This window comes from Ochotona princeps, chromosome 1 (assembly GCF_030435755.1).
Source record: "Ochotona princeps isolate mOchPri1 chromosome 1, mOchPri1.hap1, whole genome shotgun sequence".
Classification (NCBI taxonomy): Eukaryota; Metazoa; Chordata; class Mammalia; order Lagomorpha; family Ochotonidae; genus Ochotona; species Ochotona princeps.
In genome coordinates this window covers 15,498,597-15,517,878 of record NC_080832.1, presented here as the reverse complement: position 1 = coordinate 15,517,878, position 19,282 = coordinate 15,498,597, and the positions used below count along the sequence as shown (strand labels likewise).

General features: G+C 46.5%; 1 protein-coding gene across 4 annotated transcripts in view; it reads right to left on the bottom strand.

Moving 5' to 3' along the window:
- Positions 1 to 5,200: 5,200 nt before the first annotated feature.
- The window catches only part of KATNA1 (katanin catalytic subunit A1), a 42,400-nt gene continuing 28,318 nt past the window's right edge, over positions 5,201 to 19,282 (bottom strand). For all 4 annotated transcript variants that reach the window (XM_058665387.1, XM_058665458.1, XM_058665509.1 and 1 more), the window contains 7 exons: positions 17,726 to 17,847; positions 16,558 to 16,663; positions 14,895 to 15,053; positions 10,410 to 10,536; positions 7,733 to 7,867; positions 7,302 to 7,428; positions 5,201 to 5,550 (listed from right to left, as the gene is read on the bottom strand). In XM_058665387.1, the coding sequence (XP_058521370.1) occupies positions 5,352 to 5,550; positions 7,302 to 7,428; positions 7,733 to 7,867; positions 10,410 to 10,536; positions 14,895 to 15,053; positions 16,558 to 16,663; positions 17,726 to 17,847 (975 nt within the window). In that variant the 3' untranslated portion in view covers positions 5,201 to 5,351. The remainder of the gene's footprint in view (positions 5,551 to 7,301; positions 7,429 to 7,732; positions 7,868 to 10,409; positions 10,537 to 14,894; positions 15,054 to 16,557; positions 16,664 to 17,725; positions 17,848 to 19,282) is intronic.

Here is a 19,282-nt window from a genome sequence, read left to right as displayed (position 1 = left end):
CTGAACTAGGTGTGAACATGGAACCTGCCAACACTCACAGGTACTGGGGCCGAGATTAGGCTGGGCAGGTCCAGGTTGTAGCACCTGCATGTGCATCCTAAAACAGGGTTTGGGGCAGGCCATCCTGTAACATCCTCTAGCTCATGCAAAGGCCAAGATAGAGGGGCAGGCTATGCCAGGCAAGGGCCTAGCACCTGCTGGTGCATGAGAGATCTGGGTCTGGGAATGGGCTGAGTGGGGGAACCTGGGAAACTCCCCTTTGGGGTCATAGCTCCCACTGGTGAATACATGGTCCAGAACTAGGGGTCGGGCAAGCTGGGTAAAGTAGATGCATTGGTTGGCATGTGTGTGGGTTGGTTATGGAAGGAGGCGGACTGGGCAGGACCAAGGAAACCTTAGCACACTGGTGAGTGCAGAAACCAGGCTGGAGTGCAGGTCATGCCAGGCCAGGGTATCACACTTACTGGCTCACATGAGCCAGGAATGGGAGCAGACTGAGAAGGGCCAGGTTGCAGCACCCACCAGCAACAGTTGGGATTGGGAGCTGGCTGTGTCACGCCAGGCTGCAGCATCTGAAGGCAAAGGCCAAGACAGGTGAGGGGCTATGCCAGGCCAGGTCAGAGTAACTACTGGCATGTGCGAGATCTGTAGATGGAAACAGGCCTGGTTGGGGAGCTAAGGGGACACCCTGGTCAGGGAATGATTCCCATTGGTGAGTGTGAGGGCCAGCGTGGGGGCAGGGGTCTGGTCTGGACATGGCTGCAGGATCCCTCAGCATGTCTGTGGGCTGGGTATGGGATGCTCCAGGCCAGGCTAGACTCCAGCACCTCTGGTGCTTGTGAAAACCAGGGAGGGTATAGAAGGGCTAGGCTAGTTCTCTGCCCCCACTGAGCCATGTGTGAGCTGTCTCTGGGTATGGGCCAGGCTTGGCTTGGCTGTAGCACCCAATAGTAAAACCCGGAGAGGGTGAGGGCTGGTCAGGAAAGGCCACTGTTCCTGCTAGGACAGGAGGTGGACTAAGCAGGGCTGGCTCATAGACCCACTGGTGTGTGCAGGATCTGGCATTCATTGGGAGAGGTTCTGATGGAGGAGCCTGGGCAATTCCTCTGGCAAGACACAGTTTCTGCAGGTGAGTGCAAGAACCACAACAGGGAGCAGCCCAGACCAGGCCAGGTTATGGTACCCATCGGCATACATTTGGCGCAGGATGGGGGCAGGCTGAACCAGTTCATATCACCCACTGGAGAATCTGAGCACCAGAATGGAGTGTGTGTCAGGCTGGCTTGGGCCACAACACAAACCAGTTCACATGAGGGCCAGGATTGGGGACCAGCTGGGTTGGGCTAGGCTAAGCAGTAGCCCCCACCAGTGAGAGCTGGAATTGGGGGTTGGCTGGGCCCAGCCACGCTATAGCATCCACTGGCAAATGCCAAGGTGAGGTGGGTCGTACCAAACTGGGCTGCAGCACCCAACCAGCACATGTGAAAACCAGAGAGGGGGGGGTAGGGATTGACCCAATGGGGGGTTGAGGGGTCCCCCTATTGGACCACTACTCCCATTGTTGAGCATGAGAGCTGGGATGGGGGCAGACCAAGCTGGGCAGGGTCACAACATCTGATGACCTACATGTGAGCTAGATCAGGGAAAGGCTGACTGCACTTCCTGGTACATAGATAAGTCAGAGTGTGTGTGGGTTCTTTGAGCTTTGCCGCAGCACCAGCTGGCAGATGCTGGCATGGGGGCAAATTCTGTCAGGTGCAGGCATGGATAGAGATGGTGGTACCTACTGGCACCGTTGTGGACTGGATAGTGGGACTGGTTGGGATGAACTGGGCTTCAATGTTCATTGATGTGTATGAGAGCCAAATGGGATATGGGACAGATGGGACTAGCCAGCTGTACATACTGGCAAACATGGGAATCAGGGTAGGGGGCGGGCCTGGTGGGGTTTATTATGGGTCGCTCCGACGAGGCTGCAGCTCCCACTGGTTTGCGTGAAGGCCAAGTATGTGGTGGGCAGGATTGGGCTGGAATTCAGCACCATTTGGTTTGCGTAAAACACGGGACTGGAGACAGAACTGACCCAGCAATTGCAACTACCGGTGTGTGCATAGCCTGATTTGAGTGATGTACTGTGCTGGACCCTGTATGGACAAACACACACAAGAATCAGGTCTAGGACCTTGGTGATTTCCTAGCAACTGAACTGCTGGACTTAGAACCCCAGTCATGGAGAGAATTGCAGGTTGCATGGTCTGAGTGTGGAGTGTATGTGTCAGAGCTGGGCCTCCTCAGTGGCTCAGATGGAACAGTGGATGGCATTCCCAACGGCACGTGGAGGATATGGCAGTACACTGGAGCCTCTAGTTCACTTGGTACCCATGGCAGAGGACAGAGGACAGAACAAACTGACCAACTACTCCAACCAAGTGTTGACAGTGAATTATCAGGGCAGATGGAAACTGTAAGTTGGACCATAGCAGTCAGTGGATTCTGGAGAGATCTGATTGCGAATGGAGTGGTGGGATCAACAAAAATTCAGGACTGTTGAACAGTCAAAATCTCTTGAAAACTTCATGGCACTATAAATTTCTATTTTTCTTCCTGATGTTGATTTTGTATTGTAGTTTTTCATTTAAGAGGAGGTACGGTAACTGTAATGGACACTATCATATCCAGATGTGAGGATGCAATGCACTATGCATCTCTACCTCCAGATCAAAGATGGACTCCCAATGAAACTTTTAACTATATCTTGACGAGATGCTGGACTCTGCCATTGTCCATGCACGCAGTGATGGACATATGACTGTTTATCAAGAATTATGCTATAGTAATAATATAGGGAAACTCAGTGGAGGAGAGGGGAACTTAACTCACAAGGTCATGCCGAGCTAGCCTCTTACACCTACTGGTCTGCATGAGCCAGGGATACTAGGCCACAGCACTAAAAGCAAAAGCCAAGACAAGTGATGGGCTATACCAAGCTGGTTCAGAGCAACCACTGCAAGTGCACGATCTATGGCTGGGAACAGGCCCGGTTGGGGAGCTAAGAAATTGGGATTCTCACTGGTGAGTGTGGGGGCTGGAGTTGGAGCTGTGTTCTGGTCTGGACATGGCTGCAGTCTCCCTTGGCACAAGTGTGGACTGGGACTGGGAACACCAGGCCGGACTAGACTCCAGCACCATCTGGTGCTCTGTAGGACCAGGGTAGAGATAGTATGGACAAGGCTAGGTCTCTGCCCCTACTGAGCCATGTGTGAGCTGTCTCTGGGTATGGATGAGCCTTGGTTGGACTGAAACATCCAACAGTAAGAACCGGAATTGGTTGAAGGCCAGTCAGGAAAGGCCACTGTTCCTGCTAGGACAGGAGGTGGACTAAGCAGGGCTGGCTCATAGACCCACTGGTGTGTGCAGGATCTGGCATTCATTGGGAGAGGTTCTGATGGAGGAGCCTGGGCAATTCCTCTGGCAAGACACAGTTTCTGCAGGTGAGTGCAAGAACCACAACAGGGAGCAGCCCAGACCAGGCCAGGTTATGGTACCCATCGGCATACATTTGGCGCAGGATGGGGGCAGACCAGGCTGAACCAGTTCATATCACCCACTGGCGAATTTGAGCACCAGAACAGAGTGTGTTTCGGGTCAGGTATGGTTGCAACACATAGCAGTGCACATTACGGCTTGGATTGGATGCCTGTTGGGCTGGGCTAGGCTATAACCCTCACCATCGTCAGCTGGAATTGGAGGTGGGCCGGGCCAGGCCAGGCTACAATACCCACTGGCAAATGCCAGGTGAGGTGGGTCGTACCAGATGTGGCCGAAGTGCCCAACCAGCACATGTGAAAACCAGAGAGGGAGGGGGCAAAGCTGGTAGGGAGAATGTGGACGGCTCCCCTGCTGGACAGCCACTCCCACTGGAGAGAGTGAGCTGGGATGGGGGCAGATCACATTGGACAGGGCTACAGCACCTGTGGGTCTCATGTGAGCTAGATCAGGGAAAAGCCAGGTTGGGCTGATAGTTCCTATTGATGCAAGCATAAATTAGAATGGGTTAGGGTTGTCTGGGCTTTACCGCAGCATCAGCTGGCAGAGGCTGGCACTGGGGGGCTAATTCTATCAATTTAAACTGCAGAACCACCTGGAGGGTGCATAATCCCAGAGTGGGAGTGACCTAGGAGGGAAATAGTGGGCACCTCCCTCTTGGGCTACCACTCCCACTGGAGAGCATGAAAACCAGGATTGGGGTAAGGGTGGCTAGACAGAACAGCACCCACCAGTAAGTCTGTGGGCTGGATAATAGGGCAGGTTGGGTAGCACTAGGCTTCAATGCCCATTGACAAGTACGAGAGCTGAATGGGATGTGGGACAGACTGAACAAGTCTGTGGTACACATTGGCAAGCGTGGGAACCAGGGTACGGGGCAGGCCTGGTGGGGGTTATGGGGAGTCGCTCTGACTAGGCTGCAGCTCCCACTGGTTTGCATGAGGGCTCAGTAAATGAAGTGGGCAGGACCAGGCTGGACTGCAACACTCGTTGGTTCATGTGGAAGACAGGGCTGGAAAGAGAACTGACCCAGCAATTGCAACCACCAGCACATGCATAAGCTGAATGGGGCGACAGACTGTGCGGGACCCTGTACTGGCAAGCACACACAAGATTCAGGTCTGGGAGCACCTCAGATAAGTTTCTTTGGAGATCCCTACAACTGAACTGCTGATCTCAGAACCCCAACAATGAGGAGACTATGTCAGCCAGTGGATTTTGAAGAGATTTCATCGTGCTTGGAGTGGCAAGACTGGCAGCAATTCGGAACTGTTGAACTATCGAAACTGCTTGAGCAGGACCCTCGGAGCATACCCCACGTCGGGGACCTGGGCTGGGTGGGAGGCTGGGTGGGGCTTTTCCCTTTCTCTCTTCCCTTTCCCTGGATACAGAAAAATAAGATAATATTAATGTGGAAACAATGGTCTTACCCACTTTCCTGTAGCCCTTGACCCTCTGTGCCCTAATCAACTATGTAAAGATTATCAAAATAAAAGAATTAAAAAAAAAAAAGAAAAATCCCAGGGCCTATGGAAATGTATCATAAAATGATAATAATAATAAGTAAAACAGTTCACAAGCTAATTAACAGTACGTGTGCTATAACAGTTGTACCACTGAAACAGAAATGAGGTAATGCTAAATTAAAACAAAGTTTCAGCTTAAAAAATTGCCTTTATTTAGAATCATGTTGTTTTTTTACATCTTACCATTAAGAACATTAAAAAAATACAGCACTTAGTGAAATACATTTACTTATTTTTCAAAGACTTAAGGCAAATTTCTTACAATTTACATGTGAGAATTTAACATGATCCAAATTCAAATATCCACTTTTCGTATCTCTCAATGTCTGCAGCAGATACCGACTTGGAAACCTTCTTTAAAGCCATCTCAAAATCTTCCATCGTTGTAGGCATGTGCATTTCTTCTCTGGAAAGATTTCGGATTTCTTCGGGGGTCAGACCTTCAATCCGCCTTCTCATTGCCATCAAGGATGCATCCCTAGATTTTAGGTTTAAAAAAAAGTCACAAATGATTATTCTGACTAAATGTAAAACTCTCTAATTATGACCTTATTACAGGAGGGACACTGAGCAGCTAAGCTGCCCACACCTCCACTGGAATACACTGGTTACATTTCCCTCTGCCATCTCTAGGTTCCTACTGATGCAGGGAAGCTGGCAGGGCAGCAGGAAGGGCTTGGTTGGTTCTCACTCCCTGGAGGGAGACCTGGGCTGAGTTCCTGACTCCTGGCTCCAGCTCGGCCCAACCACAGCCACAGTGAGCATTGAAGAGTCAATCTGTCAAGTAAAATTTAATAGTCTTACATTTACGTATGTGTACTGCTCAGGACCGTGCCCTGGAATACAGATCTGTTCTGAGTTGTGCTGTAGCAAGGGAAAAAGGCACACTGAAAATAAGTAACAACTGACTAAGCTAGATAATCAAGGGAAGTGTTTACTCCTTTCCTGTTCTGGTGGAGAAACTTCAGCTTCTAGGACAAAGGCACTTCAGAAAGTTCATGGAGAAATGAAATTCAAAGGCAATTTTCATGCAACAACTTTGTAGTTTAGTTTATCAAAGAAACAGCTCCCATCTGCTCTCAGATGCCCACAATGACCAATGCTGACCTCGGGCAAAGGTGGGAGCCAGGAATGTACTTCAGGTACGGCAGAGGGTAGCAGGAGCCCACTGCTGGTCAGCAGTGCTACCTCCAAGGGCCTCTGCCTTAGCAGGAGACTGCCTTCAGGAGCTGGACAGAGCTGGTTTTCAAGCCCAAGTCCTCTGTTGGGGGATGTGGGCATCTTAACTGCCAGGTTGACAGAAGAAACTTTAAAATCAACATGGTTTTCTTAAGAATATGCACTTCTCATAAACTTTTTGAAGACCCTTTGTATGCATGAATTTTAACATTACTTTGGTACCAAATTAATTAAACATTTGAGATACAGACAGCTGGAGAGCTCCCACCTACTGGTTCACTCCCCAACGCATGCAAGCAAGGCCCAGAGAAGGAACTCAACTCAGGCCATCTCTACCCAGCAACAGGCACGTAAGCCAACATCCCAGGAAGATCAAGTCAGGAGCTGGGAAACAAACTTAGGTACTTCACTATGAGAATGTGGGTGTCTTAATGGCTAGTCCAAACACTTGCCTCAAGTTTATTTTTTTCACCATCTTCCACAAACATTTGGAGTCCCCCTATACAGATATTGTATGTATGTATACATCTGTCCTGCCCAAGCTCGGTAACCCTGTGCAGTAAGCTTTCTAGGGACAGACACTAACGTAGTCAAGCCTCTTGCTGACAAGCATCCAAGCTAGTATTTAAGGTCAGGTCGAAGCTTACTAAATCACTTATTACTGCTGTTCCTATCATATTTAGGATACGTGCACTGAAAATGAGACCCGCTCTAGATAGGCCAAAACCAGTTTACTTACTATAGTCATTTTCTATGTTACAATATGGAATGCACTGGTAAGTTTTAAAATCTAAGACAATAACTGATTTACTACATTTCACAAATTGCTGTAACCTTACATTCTTCAACTTGTAGCTTTTAAATATACTACAGATTCTTCATTGACATGAAAGATACCCAAATATCATTCTAACACCCGCTCGCACTTAACTTGCAGAGTGTGGCTCTGACCACAGACTGAAAGGCAGGTCTTTACTCTGATCTATCTTACAAAAACATAATAGAAATATATATATGCCCACAAAAACCTCTCCTTTCAGTCACACATACCTGCACACGTTGGTGATGTCCGCCCCTGAGTAGCCCTCCATGTTTTCCGCGATGCTTGCGAGGTCCACATCTTCGGCCAGCTCCAACTCACGCAGACTGATCCGCAACAGCTCCTCCCGGCCCTTGGCTGGGGGCACAAGCAGTTGAAAACGTGAGCCTCAGCACAAGCAGAGTGCACTTTTTCTCAAGTTTACTTCCTGCGAGTTGTTTTCCAGTTCTTACAGCTTATCCACTTGGAATTTCATGAACTATTCCTCCGTTGAGTTTTTGATCTCTTTGTATCAAGGTGTGCAGGTTCCAGATAGAGCCAAAGTGGTAATATGAGGATAGCTTCTATTTCTTATCTCGTTAAGACAGCCACTTTAAACCAAATCTTAATCAAAACTAGTTAAGGGTTAATACCTTTCCTGACAAGACACGAATGAAGATACCTGATGGTAATGGAATATAGATGCGCTTCTCAAGACGTCGCCGTAAAGCCTCATCTATATCCCAGGGAAAGTTAGTGGCTGCCAAAACCATTACCATTTTGGAAGGATCATCATTTTCAGAAGCACCTCCAACACCTGAAAGAAGAGTAAAGAGACAGTAAAAAAAACATTAAGTGCACTGCACAAAACAAAGCTTAGGGTTTAAAGATTAGCAAATATTTAGCACACTACAAGATAGTACAGTTCACAGCCCTTGAGGATTTAGAAAGCTGGGGGCTGGCATGGTAGCAGAGTATCCTAAACCTCTGCAGGTGGATCTGGCAACCCATATGGGTACTGGTTCAAGTCTCAGCTGCTGCACTTCCAATCTAGCTCCCAACTTATGCCTTGGGAAAGCAGCAGAGGCTGGCCCAAGTGCCTGGGCCTCCAAACCCACGTCAGAGGCTTGCAGAAGCTCCTCTTGGCTACCAGTTTTGGAATGAACCAGCTCTGGCCTTTTGGGGAATGAACGAACAAATGGAAGATCTAGCTGTGTCTCTCCTCTCTGTATAACTGTCTTTCCAATAAAAGAATAAAGCTTGAAAAACAAATTCAGAAAGTTAACCGGTACATGTTGAATAGAGGGGGCACACTTGCAGTGGTAGTCAAGTGGCTGGCTTCCTGCCACCCACTTGCACTGCGAGCTCTTTCTCAGCCTTTCAAATACATACGTACATACATAGCTTCTAAATGTTCATAGAATATGACATTAAAAGAAAACCTGAATAAATTTTCCGTGAGATTCCGAAACCTACTTATTTTTTTTTCTAAAGATTTAGTCATTTTATTACAGCCAGATATACACAGAGGAAGAGAGACAGAGAGGAAGATCTTCCATCCGATGATTCACTCCCCAAGTGAGCTGCAATGGGCCGATGCGCGCCAATCCGAAGCCGGGAACCTGGAACTTCTTCCGGGTCTCCCACGCGGGTGCAGGGTCCCAAAGCATTGGGCCGTTCTCAACTGCTTTCCCAGGCCACAAGCAGGGAGCTGGATGGGAAGTGGAGCTGCCGGGATTAGAACCGGCGCCCATATGGGATCCCGGGGCTTTCAAGGTGAGGACTTTAGCCGCTAGGCCACGCCACCGGGCCCGAAACCTACTTATAAGTGAATTTATAATCTAAGAAAAATGAGTTTTCTGTGAAGTGCAAAAATTGACTCATAATAGATGTCATCAAGAGTAGCTCAGGGCCTGGCGGCGTGGCCTAGCGGCTTAAGTCCTCGCCTTGAACGCCCTGGGATCCCATTTGGGCGCTGGTTCTAATCCCGGCAGCTCCACTTCCCATCCAGCTCCCTGCTTGTGGCCTGGCAAAGCAGTTGAGGACGGCCCAAACCTTTGGGACCCTGCACCCGTGTGGGAGACCTGGGAAGAGGTTCCTGGTTCCCGGCTTTTGATCAGCGCGCACCAGCTGTTGCAGCTCACTTGGGGAGTGAATCATTGGACAGAAGATCTTCCTCTCTGTCTCCCTCCTCTGTGTATATCTGACTTTGTAACAAAATAAATAAATCTTTAAAAAAAAAAAAGAGTAGCTCAGCTTGGGGTCAGTGTTGTAGCATAGCATCTTTAACTGCTACCTGCAGCACCAGCATCCCATTTTACAGATTTCATGTCCCCACTTCCCATCCAGCTCCCTGCTAATGGCCCGGGGAAAAGTGCAGAAGATGGCCCAAGTGTTTGGGTCCCTGTAAGCACATGGATGATTGGGAAGAAGCTCCTGGCTTTCCGCCTGGCTCAGTCCTGGCTGTTGTGATCTCTTGGGCAGCGAGCCAGTAGATGGAAGATTTTTTAGCTTTTTAAAATAAATAACAAGATAAACAGTTCAATCTTTTAAGTAGCTGAACTATATCATATAATACTTTTCAAAACATACATAACCACTTAAGGCTACTTTATTTTGCATTTATTTCTATTTCAAAATGGCTACCAATAAATGAGATCACTAATATGCCAAAGGGCTCCCGTAGATGGCCGCTGGGAGAGTTGTACCTTGCCAGCTTCCTTTGATGCTCTGGGGCTATCAACAACCCTTAAAGGCTTTGTGGAGAGAGCGCAGGGAGAAGACGGACGGGGAGGGAAGAAAGGGGGAATAGAGGAAGAAGTCCTATACCTACAAAAATGTAGTATATAATGGAAAACAGTAATTTTTTTTTTTTTAAAAGGAAGTTCCTGGTCAGGCCTGATAAAGACCATTATCTTTTTTTTTTTTTCAAAGATTTATTCATTTTTTATTACAGCCAGATATATAGAGAGGAGGAGAGACAGAGAGGAAGATCTTCCGTCCGATGATTTACTCCCCAAGTGAGCCACAACGGGCCGGTGCGTGCAGATCCAAAGCCGGGAACCTGGAACCTCTTCCGGGTCTCCCATACGGGTGCAGGGTCCCAAAGCATTGGGCCGTTCTCAACTGCTTTCCCAGGCCACAAGCAGGGAGCTGGATGGGAAGTGGAGCTGCCGGGATTAGAACCGGCGCCCATATGGGATCCCGGGGCTTTCAAGGCGAGGACTCCAGCCGCTAGGCCATGCCGCCGGGCCTGAAAACAGTAATTTTTTTACAAAATGTAATAATAAAAAGCTGTGCAGTTAGCTCTCTGGGGAGAGCCAGCTGCCCTCCCGCCAGGGCAGCCCAGGCATACCTACCATCCATCTGCACCAGAAGCTCTGCCTTCACCCTTCTGCTGGCTTCGTGCTCTTCAGAAGTCCCCCTGCGACTACAAATGGAATCTATCTCGTCAATAAATATGGTGGCTGGAGAATAAAACCGAGCCTAAAAGAAGAAACCACACAACACAGAATTTTTGTTTCATTTACAAATAATCCACAAGTTAGCAATGAGAAAGCAGGTCAGTACATCACTCCCTCTGGCCCTAATACTGGAGAGAGAGGATAGTCTAGCAGCAAACATAGCTCCTAATGCACACTTACTTGTTTGAATATATTGGTATTTTTTTCCACTCAACAATGCAAGTGAATATATACTTATTTATTTTTTTTTTTTTTAAAGATTTATTCATTTTATTACAGCCAGATATATACAGAGGAGAGACAGAGAGGAAGATCTTCCGTCCGATGATTCACTCCCCAAGTGAGCCTCAACGGGCCGATGCGCGCCAATCCGAAGCCGGGAACCTGGAACCTCTTCCGGGTCTCCCACGCGGGTGCAGTGTCCCAATGCATTGGGCCGTCCTCAACTGCTTTCCCAGGCCACAAGCAGGGAGCTGGATGGGAAGTGGAGCTGCCGGGATTAGAACCGGGGCTTTCAAGGCGAGGACTTTAGCCGCTAGGCCACGCCGCCGGGCCCGAATATATACTTATCTGACACATACCCAAGATTATTCTGGTATACTATAACAATGTGGGTAACTGTGGTGGGGGAACGTTTATAGATACTAATACTAGCAAGTATTTTAAAGGTTTCAAAAAATGGTTTACAGAACCATCACCTTACATAAAATCATAGAGACTGCCTCCGAGACTCCTTTTATTCACTGCATTGAAATGTATGTTTTTTACACATACAAGTCCAGAACGGGAACTATTACAGCTTTGAATGCTCAACCACACTGTCTATCAGTTCTCTGCTCTGTGAGGTTATGATCTAGTATAACCGAAGAGGCGAGTTAACTGTATTGAAAGTACTATGTTCTCAAAGTACAAATTTAGTCTGTTTATTTTGAAAATCCAAACATCTAAATCCTACTTAAAGTTCAAAATCTGAATTCTAAGTCATGTAATTCCCTCCAAAGTTCCTGACAATATAACAAAAATTACACATTTGAGTTTTTGTTAATGTTATGTGAAAAGTTCTAGACACATTTTTATCAAATTTAGGTCATTGTAAAATATAGGTCCGAAGACATACTCAACATTAACTTTAAGGAATTCTGGGAGAGGAAGGACATATTCTGCGAGTCTGAATTGAGAAGTGGGGGACGGGTTAAGCCGGCCGCCTGAGACCCTGGCGCCCACGGGCGGATGTGGGAGAGTGCCTGTCCCACTCCTGCAGCCTCCTGCTGGTGCATACCCAGAGGAGGACGAGCACCAGGTCCTGCTGCCCTGGGGGGGCTCCTGCCTTCAGCCTGGCACATCCTTGAAAGCTGTGAGCATTTAGGAATGAACCAGCACATAAAAGAGCTTTGTATTTCTCTCTCTGCCTTTCAAAAAAAACCTCCCAATTGTAAGAAGCAGTACAACTGCACTCTTCAAGAAATAAAAACTACGTGTGATGAACAGAAAGAAAAAAAAAATGGATTCAGATCGAGCCCTAACCTTAGACCACAAGAGCAGAAGCACCAAGCTGCAGTGGTAGCTGCCAATCAGGCCGCAGACTCCAAGCAAGCAGGAGTTACCGATACTTAAGATCCTCTCAAGGCAATCAAGTTCCCGGGCCCGGCGGCGTGGCCTAGCGGCTTAAGTCCTCGCCTTGAACGCCCCGGGATCCCATATGGCCGCCGGTTCTAATCCCGGCAGCTCCACTTCCCATCCAGCTCCCTGCTTGTGGCCTGGGAAAGCAGGAGAGGACGGCCCAAAGCTTTGGGACCCTGCACCCGCGTGGGAGACCCGGAAGAGGTTCCTGGTTCCCGGCATCGGATCGGCGCGTACCAGCCTGTTGCGGCTCACTTGGGGAGTGAATCATCGGACGGAAGATCTTCCTCTCTGTCTCTCCTCTCTGTAAATCCGGCTTTCCAATAATAATAAAAATCTTAAAAAAAAAAAATGGTTCCCAATATGCCTTTATACACATGAACGATAATGATGCAAGTTGGCACTTAGTAAGAGTTCTCCCACAGCAGAAAATAATACTCTTAAATATAAAATTCTACTTTAGGGGCCTAGCACTACAGCCTAGAGGCTAAATCCTTGACTTGCATCCATCAGGATCCCACATGGGCACTGGTTCATGTCCTGGCAGCTCCACTTCCCATCCAGCTCCCTGCTTGTGGCCTGGGAAAGCAGTTGAGGACGGCCCAAACCTTTGGGACCCTGCACCCGCATGGGAGACCTGGAAAGAAGTTCCTGGCTCCTGTCTTCGGATGGGTTCAGCCCTGGCTGTTGTGGCCATTTTGTAGCTACTTAGGGGTTGAATCAGCAGACAGAAGATCTTTTTCTCTGTATCTCCTCCTCTCTGTATATCTGCCTTTCTATCAAAAAATTAAAATAAATCTTTGAAGAGTAAAAATAAAATTAAATTCTACTTTAGAACATTTACCAACAGCTTTGTATCAAGCCATGCACACACACTTGCTTGTTCAGCCTCTGCACACGCCAGCAGGTCTTGCAGACAAAGTATCTGAGGATGGGGAGAAGAAGCAAGCTGCCTCTAGGTAACCAGTCAGCAAAGTAACTCAGAAGGGATTTGATCAGGTCACTTGACTAACAAATGCACATTTAACTATTCACTCTCTTTGGCTATTTTTTTAAAAGGACATCATTTTGGAATATTAGTAATATAATTTTATTTAAGCAATGGACAAAATATCTTCTCAAAGGAATCTAACAGATGGACTATTAAGAAGATATTGGGCCCGGTGCAATAGCATAGTGGCTCAAGTCCTTGCCTTCAATGCGCTGGGATCCCATATGGGTGCTGGTTCTAATCCTAGCGGCTCTACTCCCCTTCCAGCTCCCTGCTTGTGGCCTGGAAGGCTGTCGAGGACAGTCCAAAGCCTTGGGACCCTGCACCCACATGGCAAACTGGAAGAGGTTCCTGGCTCCTGGCTTTGGATTGGCTCAACTCCAGCTGTTGCGGCCGCTTGAGGAGTGAACCATTGGACTGAAGATCTTCCTCTCTGTCTCTCCTCCTCTCTGTATATCTGCCTTTCCAATAAAAATAAATAAATCTCTCTCAAAAAAAAAAAGCAAGAAAAAAAGCTACGAAGAAACTTAAAATTCGCATTGTGGCTAAGAATTGCAGAATTCAAAAGAAAATGGGAATTAAACAGGAAGAACTTTTTCAAAAACTGAATAATCTGAAATTCTGAAAGTTAGTTGTTTTTAAAGATTTATTTATTTTTATTGGAAAGGAAGATATACAGAGAGAAGGAGACAGAGGACGATCTTGCGTCTGTTGATTTATTCCCCAAGCGGCCGCAATGACTGGTGCTGCCAGTCAAAATTTTGGTGCTCCAAAATCAGGAGCCAGGAACTTCCGCTAGGTCTCCCACATGGGTGCAGGGTCCCAAGGCTTTTGGCCGTCCTTGACTGCTTTCTCAGACCGCAAGCAGGAGCTGGATGGGAAGTGGGGGCACTGGGACTAGAGCTGGCGCCCACATGGGATCCCAGTGTGTGCAAGGCGAGGACTTTAGCCACCATGCTACTATACTGGGTCCACGTCATCTAAGTATAGTTTGCTATTGTTAAGAATGCACAACTTGGTCAGTATCTGTGTAATAGTATAACTCTGCCCTAGTACACGTAACTGTAAGTTTTCGTAGATTTTCACAGATAGTTTTTCCATCTGCTGGTTCCCTCTCCAACAGCCACAGTGAGCAGAGCTCAGCTGAGCGGTCTTCCACATAGGTGCAGGGTCCAAGGCCTTAGGCTACCCCTCCACTGCTTTCCCAGGACACACACAGCGGGCTGCGTGGGAAGAGGAGCAGCTGGGAAGCTGGTATACAAACAAGAACCCTTATGGGATCCTGGCACTTGTAAACGGAAGATTAGCTTGCTATCGTACCATGCCAGCCCTACGACTACTCTATTTCTTAGAAGGAAGATTTTATAATTGCTGAAGTACAACAGAATGTATTGAATTAATTTTTTAAAATATTTTTACTAAAAGTTGAGGAATTAGAAAAAAGTAAAGAACTTAATCTAATGACTGGATCACTAAATTTTTGGTATAGTTAATAGATCAGAGGTGTTTCAACTCCAACAAGTCCTCATGACCCACATTTTGGCAGCATTGTTAAAATACTTGCCACAATGTAGCAAATAAGCCTGGTGATTTTAAAACTTGACAATTTCATAATTATTATGAACATAAGGAAACAAAAATAATTCGATAAATCAGCAGGTATCCATGTACTTATTGAGCAAAGGAGAAAGAAACTTGAGTCACTCGTGCCTGTCAGGAGGCAGGCAGGCAGGCTGCCTTGAGGACCGAGAGCCACCTCTGCCACTCACCATTTCAAACAGCAGACGGACAAGCTTCTCTGACTCGCCTCGGTATTTGGACGTCAGAGTTGATGAAGAGACATTGAAGAACGTTGTCTTGCATTCTGTAGCTACTGCTTTAGCAAGGAGGGTCTTCCCTGTGCCAGGCGGCCCAACCATCAGTACTCCCTATTGGGAACACAATACCGTAAGGAAATGATTCATTATACAGTATTAACATAAATAAAGGACAAACAGGTAAGTAGAAAAGTATTTTAACTCAAATTCATTTTTTCCATTACAAAAGGAAGACAACCACGTTGTTAAAAATTTGGGAATCAGAGATGAGAAAAAGTAGTTAATAATACTGATGCTCTAAGACAGGCACCACCGGCATCTGCAAAACTTTCTGCTCAAATTAGCTATTTATCTGAAATAGTTTACACAAAGTATGTCTAATTACATATCGTTTAGCCTTTAAAGTATTTTTAAAATATCAGTTTGTGCAGGATTACCCATTAGCACATTTTTTAAACCCAAGAAACATTTTTTCTTTTTTAAAGATTTATTTTTATAGGAAAGGCAGACATAAATAGAGAGAAGCAGAGACAGCAAGAAAGATCTTCCGTCTGCTGGTTCACTCCCCAAGTGACTGCAATGGCCGGAGCCGAGCCGATCCAGAGCCAGGAGCCTCTTCCCGGTTTCCCACGCAGGCGTGTGGTCCCAAGGCACTGGGCCATCCCCGACTGTTCTCCCAGGTCATAAGCAGGGAGCTGGACAGGAAGTGGAGCAGCTTTGGGACACAAACCAGCATCCATATGGGATCCTGGGAGTGCAAGGTGAGGACTTCAGCCACTAGGCTACCATGCCGGGCCACCAAGAAACATTTTTGAGTCTCCTTCAGATCAGCCCATGACTTTAAAAAGTACTCAATAGGGCCCGGTGGATTCAACTGATATTCTTTGGAAAATTAATACAATACAAATGATGAGAATAACATCAAAGACCCTAGGTCATCTTTCATCAACAGAGTTTCACATTCAATTTTCACTTTTATCTGTTAAAGTCCTTGCCTTGCACGTGCCGGGATCCCATATGAGCGCCAGTTCTAATCCTGGCGGCCCTGCTTCCCATCCAGCTCCCTGCATGTGGCTTGGGAAAGCAGTTGAGGACGGCCAAAAGCCTTGGGACCCTGCACCTGTGTGGGAGACCTGGAAGAGTTCCTGGCTCCTGGCTTCGGATTGGCTCAGCTTCACCCATTGTGGTCACTTGGGGAGTGAACCATCAGATGGAAGATCTTATTCTCTGTCTCCCCTCCTCTCTGTACATCTGCCTTGCCAATAAAAGTAAATAAATCTTTATAAAAAAAGTACTCATTAAATGTATACACTTTGCATAAATTTCTTAAGATGGTAAGTCATGTGACAGGCTGCATAAAATGGAGTATTTTTGCATTAGATGAGGAGGCCTATCTACAAATGCATGATTATTCAAATCTGTTATGTAGTCCACCTCCTGAGATCAGACTGCATCTTTTTCTTCTTCTGGGAAACTTGCAATAGTTTTTACTTACCTTTTAATTGAAAAGTTTAACTGCTCCATTTTTTTCCCTACACTTTCCCCAACACAGGTTAATATGGGGTCTATCAATGTGGTGCAATCTGCTCTGATGACGCAGCCATTGTAAACTTACCTTCCATGGTCTCCTAATGCCTTTAAAAAACTCTGGCATCCACATTGGTAACACCACAGCTTCCTTCAGCAACTTCTTAGCTTCTACTAAGTCAGCAATATCATCCCTGAAAGAGAGGACCCTTGATGAGCAATCCCTTTGGTTCTATATTTAACTACACAGAGCCTTGGAGAACCACTGAGACACAGTGCTCGGCCGCTCTCCAGGCACTGCTGCCAAGCACAGTGGAAAGGCCTCCCTGTCAACCAGTGCATCTAGAGTACAATCTACAACTTCAGCGTGGGGCAGTATCAGCTTTTCAGCTTGGCTCATGAGAATACAGATCTGTAGGCCCGCCATCAAGTGTTAGCATGCCATCTCGGTTGAAATGACTGCTCTTGTGGTTCTCACTCCATAAAATCCCTAACTTCGAAACAATCAGCTTTTTTAAAAACAAATAAATAAAGCATACAGCAGAGACAGACAGTAACATTGCTGCTCTGCCCTGACTCTATTGGGCAGCAGAGAGCGAGGCTGAACAGGAGCCTAGCGACTGCACTGAGGTCATTCATAAGCACCAGAACTCCTCGACTGCTGCTCCCTGGGGCGAATGCAAAGGTTTTTCATGGTTTAAATATCACATACCAAAAATCAAAAACAATCAAGTATTACCCAAAACTATGCCTAATTCTCACTAAGGTTCATATAAAAAACATGTTAATAGAACATATGTAACAATGTGGAAAAGTTACTGTGATAATCCAAAAATCTTTTGTCCCCTAAATCAATGTCTCCTACTGCATGATTAAAGTACACATCTGTGATTAGAAATATTAATAAAAAACCAGCTGCTCTAATAGAAAATAAAAATATCTTGAGGCTACTACCAATAACATGGAACAGCCATGCATTAAAATCATTGCCTCACCACTGTAAGCATATCTCAAAAATATCAAAAACAATGAAATCTCCAAAATCTTCATCTCTTTTTGTGGATAATTTATATACTAAAAAAAAAAAAATCAAGACAAAGGAATTGGTGCCGGTAGAAGCAAATGCACTTTCTGGCTTTCTGTCCTGCTCTGCTGCGTCCACTCTCAGCCTGCAGAGAGCCCAGGGAAGGCTGACATCCGCTCTGCGTTCAGTCCCCAAGGGCACCGTCGGCACTGCCTGCTGCAACGCGACTTACCATCGGACATTGGGATTCTGAGAAATGATGTCTCGTTCCAGAGCTTCCACTAAGTCCTTGTCGTATCCGGTACTATCAAATCTACTTGTCTCTGGCTCTGTAACTGCTGCAGGTGATTTGTTCTATATAGGAAAAAAAAATTAGGACTGACTCAAAATTATATTTTTTGCCTGTAAGAGGGAAGCAAAAATTGGATTCAACTGATATTCTTTGGAAAATTAATACAATACAAATGATGAGAATAATATCAAAGACCCTAGATCATCTTCCATCAACAGAGTTTCACATTCAATTTTCACTTTTATCAAAATATGGTAGCCTGCCGGCTAGAGTCCTCACCTCGTATGCCGGGATTCCATGTGGACACCGGCTCTAGTCCCAGCGACCCTGTTTCCCATCCAGCTCCCTGCTTGTGGCCTGGGAAAGTAGTCAAGGACAGCCTGAAGCCTTGGGACCCTGCACCCGCATGGGAGACCCAGAAGAGGCTCCAGGTTCCCGGCTTCGGATTGGCTCAGTACTGGCCACTGCAGTCGCTTGGGGAGTGAACCATCGGACGGAAGATCTTTCTGTCTCTTCTCCTCTATATATCTGATTTTCTAGTGAAAATACAATAAATATTTAAAAATATATATATGATTACTGCATTAAAGGAAAGTAACAAAAATAACCATGCATATGAACTGGCTGGCATCACAAAATTTATATTGAGACAGTGAATGCTACTAACATCAGTCCTTTAATTGTTCATCTAATCCTCCTGAAGAGACAGCTTAGGCCTGAGGTGGGACTCCTCTCAGGTTGCATGATGAGGGTCACTGGGGCCAGATTCCACACTTTACTGAAGTACCCAGGGCATCATGGCAAATTCACAAGGCACTGTGGGAAAGTTCAATTTTTTGAGAGAAACATAGCCTCAAGCCGTTGAGCACTGTGTAAGCAAGTTATCTGCTAGAAATAATTCATAGCTCCTAAATTAAGACTATTATCAGAACCGTGTGGTAGCCTAGCGGCTAAAGTCCTTGCCGTGAATGTGCCAGGATCTTATATGGGCGCCAGTTTGTATCCCAGGTGCTGCACTTCCCTTCCAGCTCCCTTTCTTGTGGCCTGGGAAAGCAGTTGATGGTGGCCTGAAGCCTTGGGACCCTGCACCTGCATAGGAAAACCAGAGGAATCTCCTGGCTTCTGATTAGCTCAGGGCTCAGCTCCAGCTGTTGCAGCTACTTGGGAGTGAGCCAGTGTATGTAAAATCTTCCTCTCTGTCTCTCCTTCTCTCTGCAAATTTCCTTTTCCAAAATAAATAAATAAATAAATAAATAAATAAATACATAAATAAATACCACTATCTAAGGAAGTGGGGGTTGGGGGAAAGACTACTATTTCCTTTCAGTAATGGCCAACTGTTGTGAATCTGGGCATTTGTCAGTTTCTGCAATGACAGATATGGTAATGGGGCGGCCATTATGGCATAGCAGCCAATGACGCTACCCCATGTGGGTGCCACTTTGAGTTCTGGCTGCTCCACTTCTCATTCAACTTCCTGCAGTGTGCCTGGGAAAG